Below are 22,785 nucleotides of genomic sequence, written 5' to 3'. Positions count from 1 at the left end.
TATTTGAAAATGTTGTTTCCTGTGCGTATGTGCAAGTTAGTGTTAATAGCACATAAAAAAACATAGTATTGCTCTTCCTAGCTTTCGACAAGAAGTCCTTCATGCTGCCACTCCAAGTACTGTTTCTCAACAGAGGCAAATGACATCTTTCCTTGAGGAATCTCTGTAATTAGCTGGATATTTACAACCCTTGGGAAGGTGATTCTCTATGGAACAACTCAGTAAAAGCTATTTTGAGGTGGGGAACAAACAAACAAAACTAAAAAAGCTCTGAATAGCCTCCAAACCTGAAGAGCATCTCAGGTGGCTTGGCAATGCAATGTATATTGACTTTAGATGGTGATGTGGAAAAACCATGATCTCTATTTGCATAAAGAACTTCAGATGATTCAGATATCAAGGGGGTGATGCCACTCCTTGGAACAAGACAGACAAACCAAACCAGACTTTGAATGGAAGTTTTATATAAGAAAAATGTTGCTGCATACCAGAGCTGTTTTATGTAAAATTTAATAGAAGAACCAGCAGTTATTACTTATGTTTGTATTTCTTGTGCTTTGATCTTTGGCCCTCCAAGCCAGTTTTTTTCTTGTTCTTGTTCTTATTTTTCACGTTGTGAGTTTCATAATACCGAACTCCAACTTTCTTGGAGCGCTGCTGCCTCTCAGCTCGTCTCCTCTGCAACACAAACAAAACAAGTAAAGGCATTAGTAAAACTCATAACCAAATGCACATCATCCATAGTCAAGATTTGCTTGCATTCTTCCAATGAGTATTCAGCATACATAGGGTACTTCAAGTGAAATAAGACACAATTTCATACCAAGCATCATTCATATGACTATATGGAATCTCAAGTCTTGAAGCTTTTAAACTGTATAAAAGAAACTAGCTCTACTCCTCCTGTTTTTTACTACAGGAGATCCCACTTACTTCTTTGGATGTAAGTTTTCTGCGGGGCTGTTTAGTCGAATGGTCATCTTCATCCTCCTCCTCTTCTGCTTTCCTTTTTCTTTTCTTCTCTGTGCAGCCTACAAACAACACAGGTCACACACTCCAGCACCTTCCCAAAATCCCTCTGCTTGCAGAACTTGACTGCTTGTGTCACCACTCTGCCTACCTCAGCACTGCACTGCTTTAGTGAATTTGTAAAAGCTCCTACCAAAACAGCACACTTGTTCCTTACCAGACAATCACTCGAGGCTTCCCTACGAAAGCAGCAGCAAAACTGCTTAGAGCCCTGTGCAAATCTAGCAAAAAACCTATGTGTTCTCATACTGACAGAATTTGAATTTGCCTTCAATCATACTTGGAAACTGAAACTACAGACACCTGGAAGTCACAACAGTCTCCATCACCAGAAGTTCTCTCTATGCTTTTATACCATTCTAAAACCCTTTTACACCACATGGAAGGGAAGTTGCTCAAATTCTAATCTGCCAGTAACATCATTTTGCTCAGAATTCAACATTTGTCTTCACTCTCCTTCACTGACAGAACAACATATTATCTTACTAAACAGACATGTGTTCTGCAAAAAGGCAGCTGGAAAATCACCAGGAAGTTCTTAAGTAAGTTAGTAGAAAGATTTATGTAGCTTTAGAGAAAGAGCTTTCAATCAGGAACTAATGAACTCTCTCCAACTCCCTCTCTTCTCTTAGGATTTCTAGTGACGTGGACTGTATCTTGGTCTTTTGGTTTACCTCTGTCTTCGTTTTCTCTGGGTTCTTCAGACTTCTGTTCACATCTTGCAAATACCTTTTCACTCAGCTGTTTAGGGATTCTACAAGAGATAAAACAAGCAATGAAACAGTGTCATAGTCCAAAATGCAGCAGTCACCTCTAACCCATCCTAACAGCCTGCCAGCAAAGCCAGGCTGTGCACTTAGGAAACACCCTCCACTCATCCTGCCTCTAGGGTTACTGGACTCGTGCAGACTTGTAAGGAGAGCGCTTTGCCAAAACTCAGCCTGGTCTATCAGCTAGGATACACATGCACAATGTGGAGACCCAGGTGACATTTCCTGGTAGAACACCAGACCTGATATTCATCAAGAAGAAACTCAACATCACAAAGTGATCCAAGGAAATGCTATTGCTACCTAGCGTACCACCAGGTTTCTAATACATAGCCTAAGCAGCAGCTTTCCAAAAGCAAGAAGTTTTGCCTTGCTGCTTGGCCAGATTTGCAATATTTACAGCTAAACTAGAAATATGGCAGCAAATCTAACACACAGGAATCAGTAAAGCAAGTCATGAACAGAATGCAAGTACAGCAGAACCACATTAATGTTTTTCTGTTTTGTTTTTCCCTGTGGAACACTTGAGTCACTGAGCAGAATGAGATACCTTATTGCTGAGAATCTCTTGGCTTTGGCTTTATCCAGGAATTTTTTGCATTTTGCAATCTTTTCCTCCAAAGCCTTAATAACTGCCTTGGAGCTCTCCCTGGCATCTTGGACAGTTGACTGTGATTCCCCCTCTATTGCAGAGTCTTGGTGTTGCTCATTTTCCTTCTCTTCCTCCTGCTCCTCTGCAGGAGAATCACTGTCTGTTTCAAAGCCTGACACATCCACAGGAACCAGGTCTTCTTCTGAGAATTCAGGCGCCACGTTAATCCTCCCAAAGTTCTGCCGGACGTGTGACATAAGTTGCTTCATTTCACTGTCTGTATTGTTTTTCTCTTCTGCTGGCTCCGTATTTGATGCTACCAGCTCAGAAATTTCCTCCTCCTTGTTATCCTGGCTTGTTGCCATTGCTTCTCCTGACATAGGAGGCTACAAGAAAGAGTGTCAAGGATATGTTATCCACAAGCAAAGTCTGACCCAGCATCTCTCTATTACAGAAATATTCACTTTGCATCTCATGTATCTTGGATCTGCTGTATTTTTTTTTTTTTATGGCCTCCAGGAATGGAAAGAAGAAAGGGCAGAAGGTTGATCGTTAAGCAAGTAGTGCCTTCGAATGAAGAATCCTAGCTGTTTCCATTTCATTTCTTGTTGGGGAAAGAAGGCATAGGTCTGAAAGCATTATAAATAATTCCAAAAATTACTTTAGGGGTCAGAGGGATATGGGTATGACTGCACATAAAAACAATCCCTGAAAGAGAGCCAACGATAAAAAAAAAAAAAAAAAAAAAAAAAAAAAAAAAAAAAAGAGCGAGCAATTTAAAAAAATGGACTCCCCCTCCGCCTGAAGCGTTAGAAACAAATCAAGAAGCTCTAATGATTCTGGATTAATCATAAAAGTTATTCCCATTTGGTTGCTGCACAGCACATCAGGCAATATGTATCTAATGAAAGGCAATAGCAAAATTGGGTCTGACATTATTGCAAAACAGAGTATTCTCTAGCAACAGAGCCTCATGGGAGCAATTTTGATTTTATCTCTCTGGAAAAAAGCATACTGAAGGCTGTGATAATTACTGACATTTCTGCTAGTAAGATGACTGTAAGATGGCTCAGTGTAAAACAGAACACAGCTAGCCAGTCCTGTCTATGTATTTATGAAATTCATGTGAGTGCCCCCCGAATCGGCAGATGAAAGCAGAGCCTGAGATATGCACTGCCCAAGTTACAAGAGTGAATACTACTAGGGAAAGCAAATAATATGCAAGAGAATGACAAACTCCTTTAAGATTTGCAAGAACAAGGATAGAGTATTAAATCAGTTCTCACCTGGGGACCTGTTTCTGCGTTGGGAGGCTTCACAAAGAATGGAATTCTGCCCCTCTGCCAGTCATTGAGAACCATCTTGCTCACAGTTTGCACATCAGGCTCACCACCCTGGAAGAATCCAGTGATAATTTCTGTTCCCCTTTTTAGGAGTAAACAAATCAACTTTGTATTCCTTGTAGCCATGTCATTGAGCATGGTTTCAGTGCTGGAACATGGCCTACATATTCTTCCAACCTGCAGATGAAGAAAGTTGTCTCACCTTTAGCAGTTTTCCAGTCCTCAAAGCAAGCTTCTCAAGGAAATCTTCTGTATCCTTCCAGAAGTCAATTTTGTATGTCTTTCTGATGTACTCTGGTTTCGCTCTTTCCAACACTGCACTAATATGATCTTCAGGGCTCTTAATCTTTTCAACTTGAACCTAAAAAACAATGGCAGAAAGTCAGCCCTTTGGAACATGAGCTTGGGTCTTTGTTCAAAAACCTCAAGTGCTTTAAGCAAGCCATCTGTGACAGAAGTTCAGTTCCTATTCTTTCATCACTCCCGCCCTTCTTTCAGATAACTTAAACCTGGGAAGAAGATTTTTTTTTTTCTATTTAAACACAAATGTGGGAGAGTTTCTGCACCAGAAAGCCTTTCAGGGCGATGACCTAAGGCTCAGGTGCTACCATTCTCCTTTATACTTGAACCTAATTTAGCTTAACAATGAATTAAATGTTCCCTCTGCGTAAAAAGGAACAATTGTACAGACTGCTCAGGTTCTTGGAGAGATACACTAAGTAAATTTCTGCTCTAGTAAGTAACCCTTTCTAAACTCTACAATAAATAATAATGCCAAAGTTGTTACTTGTGAAGGTAGTAGTGCACATTAGTGTCTCTGAACCCAACCTACTGACAACCATCAAGACTTCCCAGCATTTAGAGCATATACATACCACTCCCTTTAGCACAATGTCGGTTTCTGTGTCTCCAGACGGATAAACTACACCCGGGCAGTCGATGAGAAAAATCCGCCGCATCAAGGTAATGTATTGCCACACCTGAAAGATCAAGAGTCTCCATGCTATTGGTTCTGCTTTTTAAATGTGTGGTAACAACAAGTGGGAGGCATGTTAGGAACTTGGTATTACACTCAAAAATTTGGTATACTTGAGCATACTTGTTAGCTAACCAACATACACTGCACCTTGCTGCTTCCGTATCAGCTAATATTAGAGCTAATATACCTAAATATTAATTCACGCTGGAAAGAGCATTCAGCCAACATCAGCTATTGTTACATGAATGCTGCTTCCTGCAATGCACTTATAGAATTAAGTTTTTATCTCATATACAGGGATATTTTCCTACCTTTGTTTCCCCTGCAATGGGGGCCACGCTGCAGACCTTCTTAGACCGCAATGTATTGATCACTGAGCTTTTGCCAACGTTTGGATAACCAATGAAACCCACGCTGATCTGTTTCTTGTCAGAGTGCAACTGTTAAGAGATAACACATCTTTTTAATAACTCAAAGAGAAAGACAGTGTTATTCTTAAAGTTCTAAAACTTAAAGCTAAGCAGATACTGTCTTCATTATAATAAAGACAAAGCAGTTTCAAAGTATATCAAAATATATATATATATATATAAAACATACATATTTATATAAGCTCCTTTCTATTAGGAGAAATGTCTAAGAGTATAACTGACAGATCACTCAAGAACTCCAAGTGTTTAGAATATTTCCAGATCCCTATTTCAAAAGGGAAAAGTGAACCCCTTGCATTCTTTGTTGCTGTGAAATTACTTGTGGATGCCTTAAGCTAGAAGCCATTTAGGTTGAGAAAGCAAGCAAATACAAACAGAAGCTGAAGACAGCAAATAATCTAACCAAGGCAACAAAGTGTCCCCCACAAGAAGATGAAGACACTTAAAATGAAAAATATCTTAACAGAATACATGCCAAGACATTAAGAAAGGGACATATTTCAGACCTGTTTTAGACACTGAGTGTTACTTAGAAGCATCAATGGGATACTCTTTCTAGAAGAAACCTAGACCAGAGACTTGTGGTCAAAGTAACTCCTACTGGATGTGCTCAGTTTGAGAAACATCTCTCAGCAAGGAACATTTTCCATTTGCTCTCCAACGAAGGGAGCATTCTAGAGGGAACTATTCACTAAGAGAAAATGATTAAAAACAACACACCCACACGCCACAACATCACAAAGTTCTGTACCTTCCCAAACTGCCTTAAAAGCTGTATGAAGGCTCCTTTGCCAAAAGGGTTTGTGAGACTGGCATGAAACGCAAGTGTTGGATACTCCTGAGAGAGGACGGCAACCCAGCGCTTCTGAAGAGACAAACAAAACTGAGTTAGGGATCCTGATCTTCACATGAGTCCTGCAAGCAACTGCCTGTGAAAATCACTGTGTGAGAACCTTTGAAGCATTTCATCAACTTAACAGCTAAAGGCACTGACCTATTGTTCATATAAAAGACAAAACTTCCCCAAAACGCCTTCACTGCTAGCTAAAACTAATTAGCTTAACAATATAAAACAGACCAGCTGTGGTGGGTATGGATCTTAAGAGGCCTAACATTTTGCATACTCTGGAGACATCAGCTGAATGGTTAAATCCAGTCAGAGGAAGCAGAGAATTTGTGGCTGGCAACTGTTATTTGACTGAGCCAAGCTTGAACAGTTTTGCATTGTAATTGCTACTTTTATAGCAGGCAACTGGAGAGTTCCCATTGACTCCCTGTTACACTACACTCTGAGAGCAGCATGAGCACTGGCAATGGAATTAGGAGAGAAGCTACAAAAGGAATAAGAAGTCTGAGGCATAACAGAACTTACTGTAGCCCAAGTAGGAATAAGATCACATTTGTTCAAGACAAAAATGAGATGCTTCCAGTGTTTTTCCTTTTTAAGGTAGGATTCCACATGAGGGGAGCGAGTACCCATGGGATCCCTGGCATCAAGAACTTGCACAACAACATCCGATGAGTCTATCACCTGAAAAACAAGGCAGAAAAGCACATTAGAGAGGCTAAGACATCTGCACCTCCAGAAAGAAAACTAGTGATTTGCTAAAAGACATCATTTAGCTTCAGGCTAAACAATAGCTTCAAAAGCCTTCTATCCATGAGGAACAACTTACTTCTCTACACCCCAGGCTAGCATCCATCAAACTCTTGCTTTCCCTTCTGCTACACTCACCTGTGTCCAGGCTGGACAGATCACCAGTGTTTACTTGTTCTTATGCACTAGCTGGATGCCCATAGTACTTGGGAAAGTAAAAACAGCACGAAGAGGGGTAAGTTAATTACTTCCGCAGACAAAAAACAGTATCTTCCACCCATTTCACATCAGTTCAATTCTGCCATTTCATAAAGGATCATGATGTAAAAAGTGTTTTCTGGATCAATATGAAACACACAAGTAGAAACCTGCTGTTAGTCCACTAAGCATCTACAGCAGGGAGCTGTCATTTTATGACTTGTTTCAAGCCAACTGAATTTGTTTCACAGCTATTTCCTGCATTTTTGGCAGTGTCTTACTGAAATCTGTTTTGTTCTATCATTCCCAGCATTTTTAGATCTAAAAGGGAAGGTTTTAAGCTACATTCAGAAATCCAGAGCAAGAAGTCAAGTAATTTCACATCTAACAGATACTGGTTGCATGCAAACTGTGCTCGTATGACTCCAATTCTTTCTCAGTCTCCATTCCTTTGGTAGTTGGGGTGACTCAATGGGAATCAAGAAAAACAGCCTTTCAGAAAAGAAAATTGTCAATTTACCAGATGTTTTTAGCTTGAGGAAACTTAAAGATATCCAAAAGGTTTATTTGTGGCAAAGCCCCAAGAATCACAGAGAGATATACGCCAGTCTCTCTCTAGATTATATTTCAGGTGATGTTTATTATACATACCCAGGGGAAGGGGAGGGCAAGACAACGGCAAGAGCTTCAGAATGAAGTCAGGCAGAATCTCTGCCCTCTCCTGCAGCTGCCATTTTTTTTCCTCCCATGTTCTAATACCATCTTATTAGTATCAACCCAATGTTGTTGGTCTTTTTTTTTTTTTTTTTTTTTTTAAAGGTATTGTTTCAGGTCAGCCAGTTCAATCTGATAGGAAAACAGCAGTTACCTACTTGGGATATTTCTGCATGACAAAAATCTTAATGCTTCTAGCCAACTTTGCGAACAAATTCAATCCCATCAACAGTTCCTGAACACAGACCAATTTATCACTAAAGGGCTTTCAGATCTTCTCTGATTGTTGCTCTGTGGAGTTTCCAACACTGTGAAAAGCTATGTGACTTAATAAACACAAAAGTAGATGTGTGTCTGTTGTAAACCGTAAGTGTTGCTTACCTTGTAGAGCTCACCCCAGATTCTTTTGGACTGTCCCTTCTTAAATATTTCTTCTTGTGCTTCATCCCTGGAAGTGAATTACCAGAGAAATCAGCAATCCCAGTGGGAGTTACTGTGTCATCTTCTCCAAAGTAATTTGCAGACACAGGAAGCGAGGCCCAAATAACACAGGCCTCAGATTTTGCTGTTTTTTTTTTTAATCCACTCATAGAATCATAGAATGCCCAAGGTTGGAAGGGACCTCAGAGGTCATCAAGTCCAACCCCCCTGCACACACAGGGTCACCTAGAGCATGTGGCACAGGGCTGCATCCAAGCGGGTTTTAAAGATCTCCAAAGAAGGAGACTCCACAATCTCTCTGGGCAGCCTGTTCCAGTGCTTTGTCACCCTCACAGTGAAGAAATGCTTCCTTAAGTTCCGATGCTTCAGTTTGAAGCCACTTCCTCTAGTCCTATCACTGTCCACCACTGAAAAGAGGCCGGCCTCCTCCTCCTCCCTCCCTCGAGGTATTTATACACGCTGATCAGGTACCCCCTCAGCCTTCTCTTCTCCAGGCTGAACAGACCCAGCTCTCTCAGCCTTAAGGAAGATTCTACAAACACATCCTGGTTTAGAGGGTTATATCTACATATTATCTGGTTTCCTGTCTAATGCAAAATCTCTGTTTAGGGATAGTCAGACATGCAAAAGTCTAATGAATTACTAACAAAGACAGAAGGCACCCCTAGACACAACCACTAGCTTAAATAAATACGAATAAAACAAGGTTATAAAATGTCGGACAAATTTTGCTTATATACTCCTCATATGTTAATCATATGCTCATATCCATATCAAGACATGTCTAGAAAACTTTTTTCTTTTTTTGAATAGAGCTGGCTGTTAGAAGTGCAAACAATGAATAACTTCTTGCTATTTACCTTACACCAGTGTCTTCTATCACGAGGTCCCGGTCCTTGTCCTGATCGTAAGTTTCTGTTGAGGCTTCTGCATTCTCCAGCAGAGACTGCACATCACTTGCAGAAAGAGTGGGTTTCTTCCTTTGTGATTTGGGGCCAAAGGTTGTTTCAAATGTTTCTGTATCAAGAATGTGAACTCTGGAGGTCTAACAAAAGAAAAGTTGGTTAAAAAAGAAAAAAAAAAACCCACAAACTGTTCCCCCAGGCCCATGACATGCAGCGTGCAAGACCTCAGTGCTACTGTGCAACCCCTGACAGGAGTTACAGGCATTTTCCTAACCATGTTTGAATTTCTCAACTTAATCTCTGAGAAACTAAGTGTGGATATTTAATAAGCAACAAAACACATTGCACTTGCCAAAGAACTATGCTTCAGTTCTTTCACCATGAATATCATCAAATGTAATTAAGGCTACAATGATGAAAATTTAGCTGTCATCTTTGATCATTTTTTTTTTCTAACAAATGCACAAATCTCGCCAAATTCTCAGATTTTTGTCAAGGATGATTACAGTCAAAACTGTAGGGTTTAGTGTAGGGTGTAGTGGCCTGTAATGAATGCCAACTTCTCCTGGAAGTGCATATAATTTCAGCTAAAAGGACTTGTTTGTTTTTGTAATGCACATTTTAGTTCCCAATAAAAAGCTTACTTAAATTAAGGAAAAATGTTATTACATAAACCTGGAAAGTTTCCATGTGAAAAATATCTAGTGGGAGTCCAAAATAACAGTTTAGACATCACAAAAGAAACCTAGTATTAAAACACTAGATCTGCTTGCAGTGAAGTTCACATGCAAAACAATTTTTGCCTCAAGATAAAAAGTACATCCTGGAGTTCAAACTCATCACGTAAGAGCACTAGCAGAGTGAGGCTGGCTCAAAAAAAGTTTAAGTATGACATGGACTATTAGAAATGGTAGAACATGAGGTGACAAGCAGCTACAGTCATCCTAAGCTGCCATTTTCCTAACAGGAAATGAGAATTCCTTATAAATACTACAGATCTTCTCACAAAATACAGGGAAGTAATATGCTATATCTCTATATTTGCTGTCCAACTGATAGGCTCAAGAATATCCTTTCCCATCCAGAAAAGGGGTGATTTGCCCAAAATGATCCCTCTACTTGCAGAGGGTATCAAAGAGCATTTCACCAGGCTGAACACATACAGCACCACCTCCAAAGGAAAAGAATATTCATGACAGCTCATGCTCATAACCCAGCCTACACCCTACTCGGATGAACAACACACACATGAGGTTTGATCCGATCATGGAAGAGGGACATGGGTAACTTGCTTTGCTTCATCACCACTCTGTAAGGATCTTTCATGACAGTTTCCATCTCTTCCTGAAATTTCTGCAAGGATGACTGCTTGATCACACGAGTATTTCCTGCATGTAAAACACACACATATATATATACACATACACATGCCTGTCTCTTGCACAGCACCACTCCCTGGGATAAATGTTTCCAAAATCAAGGATAGGCTAATAAATAGGGAAACATTAGTTCTCCATTTGGAATCAAAAATACTAGGCACAAAAAAATAGAGGATGCATACTGCACCTAACATACCTAAGCCACAACATACATCCACACATACAGGCAAACCCAAACGTCCGAAGTGGACAAAACAAACACGCTTTGAAGCAGCATGCAGAAATCAAACACTGCATGTTGAGGTACATACACAATATACGACATATCCCATCATCTCATATTACCCTATACACCAACCTACAGTGAGGCCCCTTCACCTTTGGTATGCGTCCTACAGAGCATAGACACTGGATTGTGGCACAAACCACCCTCCAAACATCCCAAGTTCAACAGTTTAAACTTGTCAAGTCTGAAAGTTGAAGAACTCACCAAACCACTTAATACTGGGCTCCACTCTCGCAACAGTGCCTGGGGCCACTGTCGATTGGTACTGCAGAGGCTTAATCACTTTGCCACGCTTGTTTCTGAGCAACAAATGAGAACACATATAAACGCTCAAGGGCAGCACCCACCCCTCTGACAAAGGCTGCTGGCTAGACCAGAAACCTCCTCCGGAAGAACCCACAAAACTGCATGAATCCAGAAAGGCTCCCGTGGAAGGGTCCCCGGCAGCCTGTAACACCGAGCAGCGTCGGCAGGCGAACGGGAGCAACGGCAGAACTGGAGCATGGGCCCTCACACTGGGACGGGGTCACAGAGCCAGGGCAGTCCTCACCCTGTGCATCCTGGGCCACGCAGCCAGTGCCTCCCCAGGCACCTCTGAACCGCGAGGCAGCTTCACTGCCCCCAACACACGCAGGAGCCTTCACTTTTCCCAGGAGTGTCCATGGATTCCATTCCCTGCACGTCCACCCATCCCAACACACTGTGCACAACGAACCGTGCACAGCTATAAAGTCTACCTGGGGACACACTCATGCGATGGTGCAACAACTACCACTACCACGGGAGGGACAACTGTGAGTCTCCCCACAAGCGGCCCCAGAAGCACCTGGCGCTGCAGCCGATTCAACGAAACCTCCCGATGGCTCCCACAAGCGACGCGGGGCTCGCGGGGCGCCGCGCTCACCTGCGCTCCTTCTGCCGGTACATGTTGAGGCGGCGGATCGTGGCGCGGTCCCGCATGTTGTGCCCACCCGCGCCCGCCACGCGATCTGCGGAGACAGAACGGCCTCAAGCGCAGCCCGGCCTGGCCCGGCCCGGCCCGGCCCGCACCCCGCCGTCGGCCCCGCTCCTACCGGGGTTGGTGCTGGCGCGGGACGGGTTGATGGTGCTGCGGCCCTTGTAGCGTGGCTTCACCATGGCGGCGGCGGGGGCCTCGCGGCGCGGCTGAACAGTGGAAACGGGACTCGGGATTCGGGACACGAAACCCAGGAAGGACCGCGCGGCCACACACGCCGCGCCAGCGCGCGGCCCCACAACCACGACTTCCGGGGATCTACGTCGCTTCCGACGGCTCCTCACTTCCGGCCGCGCGCCCCAGCCCCCGGTTGCCCCGCCCCGGCAGGGCAAGCGCCATGGCAACGCGCGGCGCGCCGGAACGGCGTCGCCATGGCAACACACCCTCCTCTCGCTCGTATAGGGTTGTGCTAAGGGGGAAACGGGGCGCCCAGGTACCGGGTTCCGCCCCCCGCAGATGCCTGGGCCCCTCGCCGCGACCGTTACCGTCGCTGTTCCCATCGCGGGGGGGTGGGGGAGGTCGGGCGCGAGCGGGCGGCGGCGCCGCCGGGAGCCCCGGAGCGACAGCGCCCGGGCCGGAGCCGCCCACTCCGGGCCGCCCGGGACAGCGGCGGCGCCCTCGGGGTGTCGCTCCCCGGTGATTTCCAGCGTTTTGCCCTTGGGGCTCGCGGTGCCTGTCAGGCAAATCCTCCTAATTAGCTGGGGCTTCGGAGCTGTTTTGTAAGACGGCGGGGATTCAATGTCGGCTCTGTTTTTGTTAAGCCTAGGATTTCTGTTTTTCCTCTTAATGGAATTATCTATGCCTTGGGCACTTCAAAAATACACATTGATGTGGGCATAAAAAATTAATTCCAAATTGCAGATAATTGTTTAAGCTATCAGACTCGAGGCTTATGTAGCAGAGTTTTCCCAGGACAAGTGTGTTTTCTATTAGAGTTGATATCAATCTGTCAGAAGATGCTTTTGATTTTCAGATTTTAGACTAAATAGTTGAGTAATACTTGCCCTATTCTCCCCCACTCTTTTTTTTTTTTTTTCATTTTCCTTAAGAAAACACTCTTTTTATTGTTAACAAAGTATCTTGGAATGTGGCCAGAAAATTACTGTGTCTTGTCTTTGAAAGAATAGAAATAGCTGCCTTCGGACATTGGGATGTCCTGCTGCCCAGGGCTTTTCTCGGACCATCCCCGAGCCGACTGTGGCATTTGCCGGCTTTGGCAGCGCCACTTGCTCCGTGTGGCTCTGTCGTGCAAGTCCAAGCGAGCCACGATGCTGCATCTCCTGCTGTCGGGAAGCCGTGTGCTGCTCCGTGCCTACGGGGGACGTGTTCGAATGGAATAACCCCCCTCGCTGTGCTCTCCTCGCTCGCCTTTTCTTAGCAGAACCACACTGCTGCTGTTGTTAACGCGCGGTACCGCCGCGCCGTAGCGCTTGATAACACCCTGTATGAGTGTACGTACAAGACACCTTGTATGGAGATGCACAGTGTCCAAGCTTGGTGTTTGCTGGAGCTGCAGAGTTAAATGCTCCCATTTAATTTCTTAACTTTCTTCTTTTCTCTTTTGGTGTGAAACAGGCTCCAGCAGAGCATTGTCGGCACTGCATGCCCGCCGGGACGGGGGGCTGCGTGATAGAGGCCAGGCCCATGGCGTCTGCCAAGCCACCCCCGCTGCATCAGCAGGATGAGCCCGGCCATTGTTGAGCTGCAATCGTTGGGAATTTGATGTGGCCTCTTCCTTGTCAAAGCCCCAGTGAATGCGGTTATGTGATGCCATCAAAATGACTCATTGCCATAATTACATATGTTCTAAGGGGTTATTCCCATTGTATTATTAAAAAGTAGTGAGGTTTGATTTTTGGCAGGGAGCATCTTCCTTGTATGATCTACAGATTTTGTCAATTAAATGAAGGGAAAATAGATTTCCAAGACTTTAGAACAAGACTGGACTTGTACTCAGAGAAGTTTTTCAGTGTGGTATTGAGCGACTTTGTTTTATTTTAATAGGCAACATCAGCCATCTTACTCTCGCTGTTGCAGTGGTTCCCTGCAGAGTACAAAGGCAGAACTGGCTTCCAGAGCTGCCTTTCAAAACCTTTCAAAGCACTAGCAGAGGGTACCTTGGACTGTTTAACACCCAATCCATTTTGGCAGGAATTGGTTTTCAGGGGTACAGCTGGCAGGAGAGGCAGGGCACCCTGGCAAAAGGCACCACGAGGCTTGATGACTCCACAAGAGGAGAAAGAAGAGCCCTCCGAGCCCTCCCAGATCTCATTGCCCTGGATTTAGCTATTCCCTTCGTAACATGACTTTAATAGTCATGAAAGGTGGCTACTTTTCGAGAAATCTGTGCAAAATACACATTACACCGTGTATTTTAGCCTGATGTCTCCTTAGATTTCCTGTGGCCTTTTGCAGACATGTCCGTTCTGAAAGACGGGCAAGAGTCTGACCAGCCGCTCTGCTTTTGCTGCAAGTAACTATATTACCTACCGTTTGCCTGTTTTTTTCACCAAGGTCCTGCTGCTCCAGGAGATTCCGGCAAACTGCTCCATCTAAACTATCGTTTGGCATTCAGTAGGATGCAATATATTATCACGTGTATAAATGCCATTGGAATGATTTATTTATAGTGAATTGTTATATATACCTGGTATTTTTGTAATTTGAATAGAGGGGTTTTTTTAAGTGTTAGGCCTAACACTTCTCTAAAGAAAAGAAGTGTTTTACTTACTATAAAATATCACCTCTAATGTTTTCAGACACTATAACCTAAATAATAGCATTAAGAATAACCAGTTTCTCTATACTGCTATATTTCCTGTAATCAAAACAGATTTCTTCTGAGTGAGAAATCATTTTAACATAAACATGAGCTAAAAAGTATATACACTGCTTCCATCTCCATGGAGGTGGAAGGCTAGTAAATTATTGCTTGAGGAGAATGTATGCACACATTCAACTTGACTGCAGCTGATGAAGAGTATGGGTTGGTATTACACAGAGAGGGCAAGACCACGCTGCAAGCAATGTGTTTGCTGAAATTTGTCTGCCCCAGCTCCTAAATCTCAGCAAATGAGATGGAAATGAAACAGTGCCAAACCCACAAGTGTAAGCTGTTAATGCTACCTGCCCTTTGCTACCCATTATGCAGGAAAAAGTAACAAAAGTTACGTAAACTCCCTAGAAAGCATCCTGCAAATTTGGGGTAGAAATCTGGCCAGTGGGTAAACATCGATTGCTTCAACAGTGTAAATAAAGGCTTATTCTCAGCAGTCTAAATAAAGGCTTATTCTGTGCAAATGAGTTTCTGATGATGGTTTTACCTACCTAGCTGCCTATATGTCCACTTCCACAAATAGGTGATTGAACTACAGAACATGAACCCCTGCAGAGTCCATCAGCAGTAATATCTTCATGCCAAGAGTTATACAGGTGCATTTATCTTCTGGATGGCAGTGGGTAGAAAATTACATTAGAAGAGTCTTTCTTACTTTCTAGAATAGTTGCGATTTAACCCCAGTATTGGTGAATAAAGCAAACAAAGCTTGTTCAGCAAGCCCATTTATTTATTTAAAGAAGCATATTTTACAGTGATGCCACAGAGAGAACACCACGACAGGTTTTATTTGGTGGGCTGAAAGAGAGCGTCCAAATGCATGTGAGTTGAGATGACGTTCACCCATGTAGAGAAGCCTCAAGTTCGGCCTGTTGAGCCCAGCGTGCAAATCGAGTTGGTCAAAGCCAAAATGCTTCTAAATTCGTAAACAACCCAGCTTGCTGGGAGTGGAAATAAGCACAATTCTCAAGCTGATTAAAAGAAGAGGAGGAAGAAATTTGATTTTTTAAAAAATATTTTCCTCCTAATTTTTCTAAAACAATTTCAGTTAAAATTCAACCTTACTTTAAAATCTTGGATTTTCTTAATATACATTTTAAACTTTCCTTTGCCTTTCTCCCCCCCTTTTTTTTTTTCCTGTTGTGCTACGAAAAGGAAGAGAGAAGGGAAAAGGGTAGAACAGAAAGGAGAAGTTCAATTTTTCTAAAAACTCTAGCAAATTCTTTAAAATATGCTGTGTTGATTTATAATAGGTAGTTTCATTTGGAAATATTTACGCTAATATTGACATGAGTTACTGTAGGGAATCCAGTCAGCTGGCAGAACCTTAGTGGTATAAAACCTTACTAATGCACTCTCTCTTCTCTTTAATCCCTGTTGAGAACTGGATCGAGATACTGAAGCAGGAGGGGAGGAGGAGTAGGGCATGAATTAGCAAGCTGAGGTTCACAAAAGGGTTACTGATTATTGCTGCTAAAGAGCAGAAGGAGAGAAAAAAACAGATTCTGGTTACATGCAATGCCATGGCACAAACAAAATGCTTATCTCACAGACTAGAAAATAAAGTGAGATCTGATCTGTCGACTGGGAGACTGTCAGGAATCGCCTGAACATGATCCATAAACAATTTGAAGGATGACTTTTAAGAACCTCTTTCTCTCCCTGCTTGGTATGCTGGTCGTTTATCATTGTGCTGAAATGGAATCCCCTTTAAAAGATATAACGGCTTCTTGTTTACTTAAACACAAAGTGGATGATGGTCTGAAAGGCTTTGCTGCCAGCAAGCAGTCACGGAGAGCTTGGTACAGCTCTGGAGCTGGAACAACTATGCAGCTCCCACATGCTGAACTAAGCCCAAATAGCAGCAAAGGGAGTAGGGCAAAGAGAGAGCGTCGCTGCCTTTGGCTAGAATCGTAAGGTCTGAATTCTCCCCAAGAGCACTATACGGCCCGCTCTTCATGGAAGAGCACCGGACTGGCCTGGCGGGGAAGGCACCTTGTCACCGAGGCAGGGCAGGGGCCCAAAGCAAGCCGGGTCGCCAGCCCTTCAGCCTGGGGCTCCGGAGCCTATGCCCCTCCGGCACCTCCCGCTGCACCAGGCACCGTTATGGGAAGCACCGGCTCATCCTGCGGGACCACGGGTCCATTGGCGAGCTTTACAGGAATGATGTGTATGCAGGTATTTATATCAAGGAAGCACGTTTTGAAATACAAAGGAAACTGAGCAATGCGCCCCTCCTTACGCTGTCGAGGGTGTATGTGGAAGGTAGTGTGACACGTGTCCCCACGCCAGGCTTCCTAAGTCTCCATCCAGTGCGTCTGCATCCTGGTCCTTCTGCCCGCAGGTCCGTCCCACTGGGAAGGCGCCTTGTGCTGGTCCAGGGATTCCAGTTGGTGACACAGTGAGCAGTAGCTTTGTCTAAGCGTGGCAGTCTGTGCTGCTCCTGCACAGCCCGAGCTGTCCTGCGCCATCGCTCCCTCTCCCATGTGTTTGAGCGGTGTCTGGGCAAGTGGACGAGCCTGTCCCCGGCCCAGGAGCAGAGCTGCAGAGCTGAGACTGCGTGAGCAAAGTCACAGTGTTCAGGCAACCTGGGGTTTGTTGTTACCTCTCATTTTCTCAATTTGCTGCATGTTAACTGGATCCTTTAATGGGAAATTCCCCAGGGGGCTTATTGGAGCACAGCTGGGACCGAGTGCGAATTATGACAGATTTGTGGCTGCAATGCAGCTGGCAACACTTCCTGGGACTTTCTTAAAGCTTTTGTGAGTTTCCCTTCCATGAGTGAGTCTCAGTCTGGTGGGACACCAGCCTCCATAGGGGCCAAGGTATGAACCACACACTCAGGAAGCTGGTTGTCATTTTGGTTTTTGTTGTTGTTTTTAAATTTGAAATAACTCTTTGAAGTACATTCAGGGCAGATACCACTGACCTCTTATCACAAACGCTTAACATGTATTCTCAATGATGAAGTCATACAGCTTAAAACAAAAAATAAAGGGTGGGAGGAAGAGAAGGAGGCTCTGCTGCTGCAGGCTGCAGCCTCCACCCTTTGGAAGAGCAGAGATTCAGTCTGAGCCCGGCCTGGTGGGTGGTGCTGGGCAGCTGCCAGAGCTGCAGCACTTGGTCCTGGCACTCCTCACGCTACAGCCCCTGCCGTGCCGCGGGCGTCCACAGTCCGTGCGCCTGGCTCTACGTGTGTCCCCCAATCGCGGTGCATGTGGTGCGCGGTGCTCTGGTGCCTTAAAGCTTCCATGTCCGTAGCAGCAACCAAGTCTGGTGTCCAGTGACGGGACGGCGGCTACTGGACAGGGCTGGCCGGCGTCGTGGGGACCACGGCCCCTCTCTGCTTGCTCTTCCTCTTCTTGGGGCCAGACTTGGCATCTTTGGTGTCTTTCCGGTTTCTGTTCCCATTCACGTTGTCTTGCTTTCCTTGCTCCTCTTTCCTCTTTCTTTTCCCTGCGGCGGAGCAAAGGGCGGCAGTGAGGCTCCCGGCCAGGCACGGCTGGCGTGGCGAGCGGCGCCCGCAGCTGCTGGCCCCCGGGGCCGCCCCGCATGCTCCCGCTCACCTTCGGGGCACTGGCTCTTCTGCACTGTGCACCTGCGCACCTCGGTGGTGGCCGGGCACAGCGAAGCATCCCCAGACGGCGCCTGCAAGATCCTCCGCGTCCGGTCCTCGTTGCCCTTCTTGAAGCCACAGAGCTTCCTTTTCTTGGAGCAGGGGCCCCAGGGCCCCCACTCGCTCATCTCACATTGCGCTGCGTGGCGAGGAGAGCCCCAGTCAGCGCCACTGCTGTGTCCCATGGCCGCCCTCCCGCCCGCGGCTGCAGCGCGCGAGACTCGCGCATGCACCCTCCGACACAGCCGCAGAAAACACCGGGAGTGCAAGCAGGAAAACGCCAGCGAGCAATGGGCAGCAAGACACCGATGCGCACTGGAGGAGCGGGGGGGACAGCCCAAGTGGCGCTTACCGGGACTGCTGCATTCCATGGTGCCATTAGTTGCGGAGTAGCCTTCGGGGCAGGTGACATAGCATCTCCCTTTGTGCAAATACAAACCTTCCTTACACTTTGTGCAAAAGTTTCGACTGAAGCAGGACTCACAGTTCTCGATTTTGCATTCTGGGGAGCAAACACAAAGCTGTCAAGTCGCCTGCCGGGAGCAAACAGCTTCTCTGGCCGTCCTGCCGGTGCCAGTGCATCTGCTAGGGGTCAACTGCCTCTGCTCTGCTCCTCGTTCAGGGCAGAGCCCTGCGCTGCAGCTCATAGAGCCACCGCGGCCACTGCCAGCTTGAAATGGGATGAGAGGAAGGTCTGGGCTTGTGTTCAGCCTGAACCTCAGCCGGCCACGGTGGAAAAGTGCAAGGAATAAGATCCAGTGCCAATGGCTGCAGTTGAGGCCCCAGCAGAGGCTGCAAAGGAGTGGGGTCGGGCGGAAAGCTGGCCATGAGGTGGCTTGCACAAAGCTGCCAGGGAAATGATCACGTTTTTCCAGGTCCAGCTTCCTTCCCGCTGCTCAGGCCGAAAGAGGCGGCTCCAGGCCAAGGATCTCCTTCAGAAAGCTACTTCTTTATGTGGACCGGGCAGCAGACAGCAGCAAGGGACATGGGCAAGGAGGTCCCAACGCTGGCAGTATTTCCCTCCTGCTTCTGCCTCTTGGAGAAGGAGATCCCAGCTCTAGTAGCAGGGATCCTTGAGCCTGCAGGACTGCCCTGTCCATGGGGTCCAAGGGACTCGGCCCCGGGGGCTCTGCCCGCGTGGTGGTCGGCTATGGGACATGGAGGCTACTCAGAGCATCCTCCTTCCCTGGCTTCCACACAGGATGCTGCCTGTACGGTGCTCAGGCAACATCATTGCAGGGAATGGAGACAGTTCCTGGGCGAGCCCCGTCCCACACAGCAGCGGCTCCTCCCCGCACTCACGGCCATGTTTCACCCCACCCGACCCGGGGCAAGGCGCCCAGTACTCACTGATGCACTTGTTCATGTCTGTATTGCGAAGGCCAAAGTACCCCAGCGGACAGGAGGGCAGGCAGATGCCAATCTGGCGGATGTCGTTTCTCTCCAGCAGGATGAAGAGCTTGGGGGAACATCGTAGGCACCCATTGAACTCGGAGCACAGGTCGCAGCCTCGTGCGCAGCCCTGGCTAAGCTCGGTGCTAACTGCAATGCAAGAGAGAGCCGGTGCTCAGCACCATGGCGTGCACCACGCCGTCTCACACCGCAGCCCCTCTCACGCTGCATGTGCCCGGCGACACCGGTGACAGCGCTCAAGAGAGAGATGTGCTCCCAGTGCCACAGCTCCGGCCAAGGAAAACACTCAATCCCGTGTCTTGAGAATTTTCTGCTTTCAATTATCATACGAAATGCTGCTTGTTTTGAAAGCGAGGGCATTCTTTGCAGGCTAGAGTACAGGTTATTTTTATAAGCTTATTATGCAAGCAGCATCCTTATTTATAGAGTGGCTGTGTATTTACAAAAGTGTTATGTTGTTAAATGCCGTCTTTACTAGCCCGCAAGAGCAAGCACGGTGCGCCAGAGCGCTCACGTGTTCGGCTGAGAGGCAGAGAAACCGCCCCATCCCTCCTGCGCAGCCAGCAGCGACATGGCTGCAGCTCCAGGTCCTGCCGGGATGCGGGTGGCTCCAGGCGGGAAAATGGAACAGAAAGCAGAGCCAGTCCCTGCCCACGTGGAGCCGGTGCTCCGAGCCGGTGGGGGCCGCTTGCCAGGTCCAGACCGTGGTCCCCATGGGATGCCAGGAGCCCCACTGCATCCCCTGCACCATGCAGCATCGTCACATGCCTGCGGCACTGAGCTCCCCATCTTCCCTCTGAGGTCAACACTCACTGTTTTAATGTAAGATACCTTATATAAAACACAGCTTAAATTGGTTTTAACATAAACCAGGTGAAAAACAGCTTGCATAAGTGAGGGTAACCCCACACAGCAGCCTGTCAACACAGTTTGCTGGTGTTACACCTGGGTGTAGCTGGCTGGGGTGACTGCGATTGCACAGCAGCACTCCTAAAAGTAGGCACCTATAGGTGCTGTGCACCCCGAGGCTGCCTTGGCTGCCTTGGCTGCCTGTGCACTAGGTGATTCACAGCCTGCATTGGTGGCCCAGGGGAGAGCAGAGCGCCGTGTACGTACTTCGCCTTTGCCTCTTGCCCTTCAGCACTTTGCTGCTGCCCGCCAGATCCATGAAGTTCAGAAACAGCACCGCCACAAAGAGTCCAAGCTGCATAGTAGCCCCCACGTGGCAGCCCCCACGTTGCAGGGAGGTCGGAGCTGCAGGAGCTGGCGCTGCTGCTGCTAGCGAGTCTTGGGCTGGATCAGGCACGAGTGGCTGCGCGCGGAGCCAGGCACGGGACCATATCCGCGAGCGCCAACGTGGGCCACATGCAGCTCAGGTTGCGGACCGCACGGCTCTGCTGCCAGCCCCATAGGGAGCGCGGGGGGCTAGTCCCATGCGGGGGCTCGGGCCACGGGTGCCAGCTGCGTGTCAGGTCTGCGTGTGAGCCCTGGACCTGGAAAGGGAACAGAGAGCAGGGTCATTTCGGCAGATAATGGACGCTGTTTGCATCACTCCTGCAAGCACTTGGCTGGGTACAAAAGAGGGGGCACAAAAGCCCTTGGGCAAAGCTGGAGCAGCAGCACATGGGGGAGATTCCCCACCATGCTCGCCTGCCACTCCCTGCTCTGCTCAGCAGCAGTGAGCACCATTCCCATAGAAATGCATGGTGCAATTTTGCTGTTTGCTGATGCTGAACACAGTTATAGCTGTAACATGCGAAAGCACTGGCCATTGCCCTCGGCTGCAGCTGGGTAATGAGCAGATGGGTGCTGCATGCTGCCAAGCTCACGGGCAGCTGATGTGGGGAAAGAGTGGGACCTGCAATATGCTGCGAGTGCTTCGCATGGGGCATCATCTGCCACAGAGGCATCGGGGCACTCTGCGATCCATGTGAGGAGCAGGGAGAAGCTGCAACCAGCAGGAAAACACCCCTGGGAAAGGGCAATTCCTGCAGGCTGGCAGCTCCTTGAAGCCACTGCTGCTGGATCACCCCAAGTGCTGCCGACGCCTTGCAGGTCCTTGCATCCCACTGCCTCGTCCAGGGTTATGGATAAGTAATTACTCGCTTGCATAAACCCAGTTTGCTGCTCACTGGAGGTGACCACGTGCTGGAGATGGGACCGGCTGCCGCAGTGGCCTCGCATGAGCGCAGCCCTGCGGCGCAGGCGACCGCAGCCCTGCCTCAGCCGGGCAAGGTCTGTGCCCTAACGGCAGCAGTGCTCAGTGTGCGGGCACGCTCAGGAAGTACACGCTGATCCTGCTCCGTGTCCACAGTATTTACACAACACCCGTGGCCGAGGTGAGCTCTACTTGCTGCAGGGACAGCGGCAAGAACAGCCCGGTGAGCCAAGAGCCAGCGGGAGGCTCCTGCCTCCGCGGTTTCCATCCCCAGGGCTCACCGGGGCAGCCGGAGCTCATGGACAGAGACAGATACTTCCCTGCATTGCCTTGCGCTGTGGCCAAGAGAGCCTGGGCTCTGGCCGAGCGGCCGCATCCCGACCACAGGAAGTCCTGTCAAAATCAGTGACCGGAAAATCCCTCCACACGATGCTCCCTGTGCCCAGCACAGGGCAGTGCCCACTCTGTGCCCACGCTGGGCTGCCACCGGAGCCATTTCCAGCTCTTCCGACCTGCCCCTCGGGCATGGGTCGCAGCTCTTTCCAATGCTTGGCCATCAGTCAAGCTCAGGTTGCTGCAAACAATCTCCAGTCTAAACATTAGCAGGATTTATGCCATTATCCCATCGACTGGAAGAATTTGGGGTAACCCGGATTGCTCTGAATTCCTTTATAGAGAGCCCTGGCCCCTGCACCCGGGATGACAGTAAGCCTTGTTTGCAATTCAATCAGGATAAATTGGTCCTTGGGAGCTCGGATGCAAACCAGAAAATGTAAACTATCCAGATAATTTACCATTAGTCCTCCTACACACAAGGTGAGGCAGAGCAACGTTACATCTCTGGGATATTGGAGACCTAATCCGCAATAACGAAATTGCTGATATATTGCCTCTTGCCCAATGTTTCAAGCTATCAGTAATGTAAACGGGCTCTCCAAAGGTTTACTGAAGCCAGGAGAGAAGGACCAGATGCTTGGGTGGGGGCTGGAGGCAGGACACAGTCCGATCACGGCAGGGGTGATATCAAAGCCCATGAAGGGCCCTTGGCTACCTGGGCCCCAGCCACAAGCTCTGGGGAACCTG

The 22,785-nt window shown here is 47.4% G+C and overlaps 2 protein-coding genes and 1 long non-coding RNA gene across 3 annotated transcripts; 1 reads left to right on the top strand and 2 right to left on the bottom strand.

The window, feature by feature from the left end:
* Positions 1-51: 51 nt before the first annotated feature.
* On the bottom strand, positions 52-11,831 carry GNL2 (G protein nucleolar 2). The gene is made up of 16 exons (XM_026043384.1): positions 11,738-11,831; positions 11,569-11,653; positions 10,869-10,963; positions 10,248-10,387; positions 8,955-9,139; positions 8,035-8,101; positions 6,517-6,675; positions 5,896-6,009; positions 5,025-5,153; positions 4,610-4,714; positions 3,937-4,095; positions 3,678-3,785; positions 2,350-2,777; positions 1,704-1,783; positions 934-1,031; positions 52-678 (listed from the first exon to the last, which is right to left on the bottom strand). Exons 1-16 carry the CDS (start codon positions 11,799-11,801, stop codon positions 532-534), a joined length of 2,163 nt encoding a protein of 720 aa, XP_025899169.1. The 5' UTR covers positions 11,802-11,831; the 3' UTR covers positions 52-531.
* A 1,135-nt stretch (positions 11,832-12,966) lies between these two features.
* LOC112950911 lies at positions 12,967-13,831 on the top strand. The gene is made up of 2 exons (XR_003250089.1): positions 12,967-13,130; positions 13,255-13,831. It is a non-coding gene; the product is annotated as an uncharacterized LOC112950911 (long non-coding RNA).
* Positions 13,832-17,778: 3,947 nt separating this feature from the next.
* RSPO1 (R-spondin 1) lies at positions 17,779-21,009 on the bottom strand. The gene is made up of 5 exons (XM_026043590.1): positions 20,661-21,009; positions 19,482-19,673; positions 18,484-18,633; positions 18,082-18,270; positions 17,779-17,971 (listed from the first exon to the last, which is right to left on the bottom strand). The coding sequence occupies exons 1-5, from the start codon at positions 20,752-20,754 to the stop codon at positions 17,814-17,816; spliced, it is 783 nt and encodes a 260-aa protein (XP_025899375.1). The 5' UTR covers positions 20,755-21,009; the 3' UTR covers positions 17,779-17,813.
* Between the last annotated feature and the right edge of the window lie 1,776 nt (positions 21,010-22,785).

Source organism: Nothoprocta perdicaria, unplaced genomic scaffold (genome assembly GCF_003342845.1).
Source record: "Nothoprocta perdicaria isolate Ctin4 unplaced genomic scaffold, notPer1 scaffold_33, whole genome shotgun sequence".
Lineage (NCBI taxonomy): Eukaryota > Metazoa > Chordata > Aves > Tinamiformes > Tinamidae > Nothoprocta > Nothoprocta perdicaria.
This window is presented reverse-complemented; position numbering and strand designations above follow the sequence as displayed.

Excerpts from the sequence above, each read along its gene's own strand:
- GNL2 (XM_026043384.1), bottom strand. The coding sequence starts at position 11,801 with ATGGTGAAGCCACGCTACAAGGGCCGCAGCACCATCAACCCGTCCCGC. Across the intron at positions 8,102-8,954 it reads ATAGAAGACACTGGTGTAAG|GGATGAAGCACAAGAAGAAA; the intron begins GTAAATAGCAAG and ends ATTCACTTCCAG. Across the intron at positions 679-933 it reads GAAAACTTACATCCAAAGAA|AGGAGACGAGCTGAGAGGCA; the intron begins GTAAGTGGGATC and ends TTTGTGTTGCAG.
- RSPO1 (XM_026043590.1), bottom strand. The coding sequence starts at position 20,754 with ATGCAGCTTGGACTCTTTGTGGCGGTGCTGTTTCTGAACTTCATGGAT. Across the intron at positions 18,634-19,481 it reads AGACATGAACAAGTGCATCA|AATGCAAAATCGAGAACTGT; the intron begins GTGAGTACTGGG and ends TTTGCTCCCCAG. Across the intron at positions 17,972-18,081 it reads GAAGAGCCAGTGCCCCGAAG|GGAAAAGAAAGAGGAAAGAG; the intron begins GTGAGCGGGAGC and ends GCTCCGCCGCAG.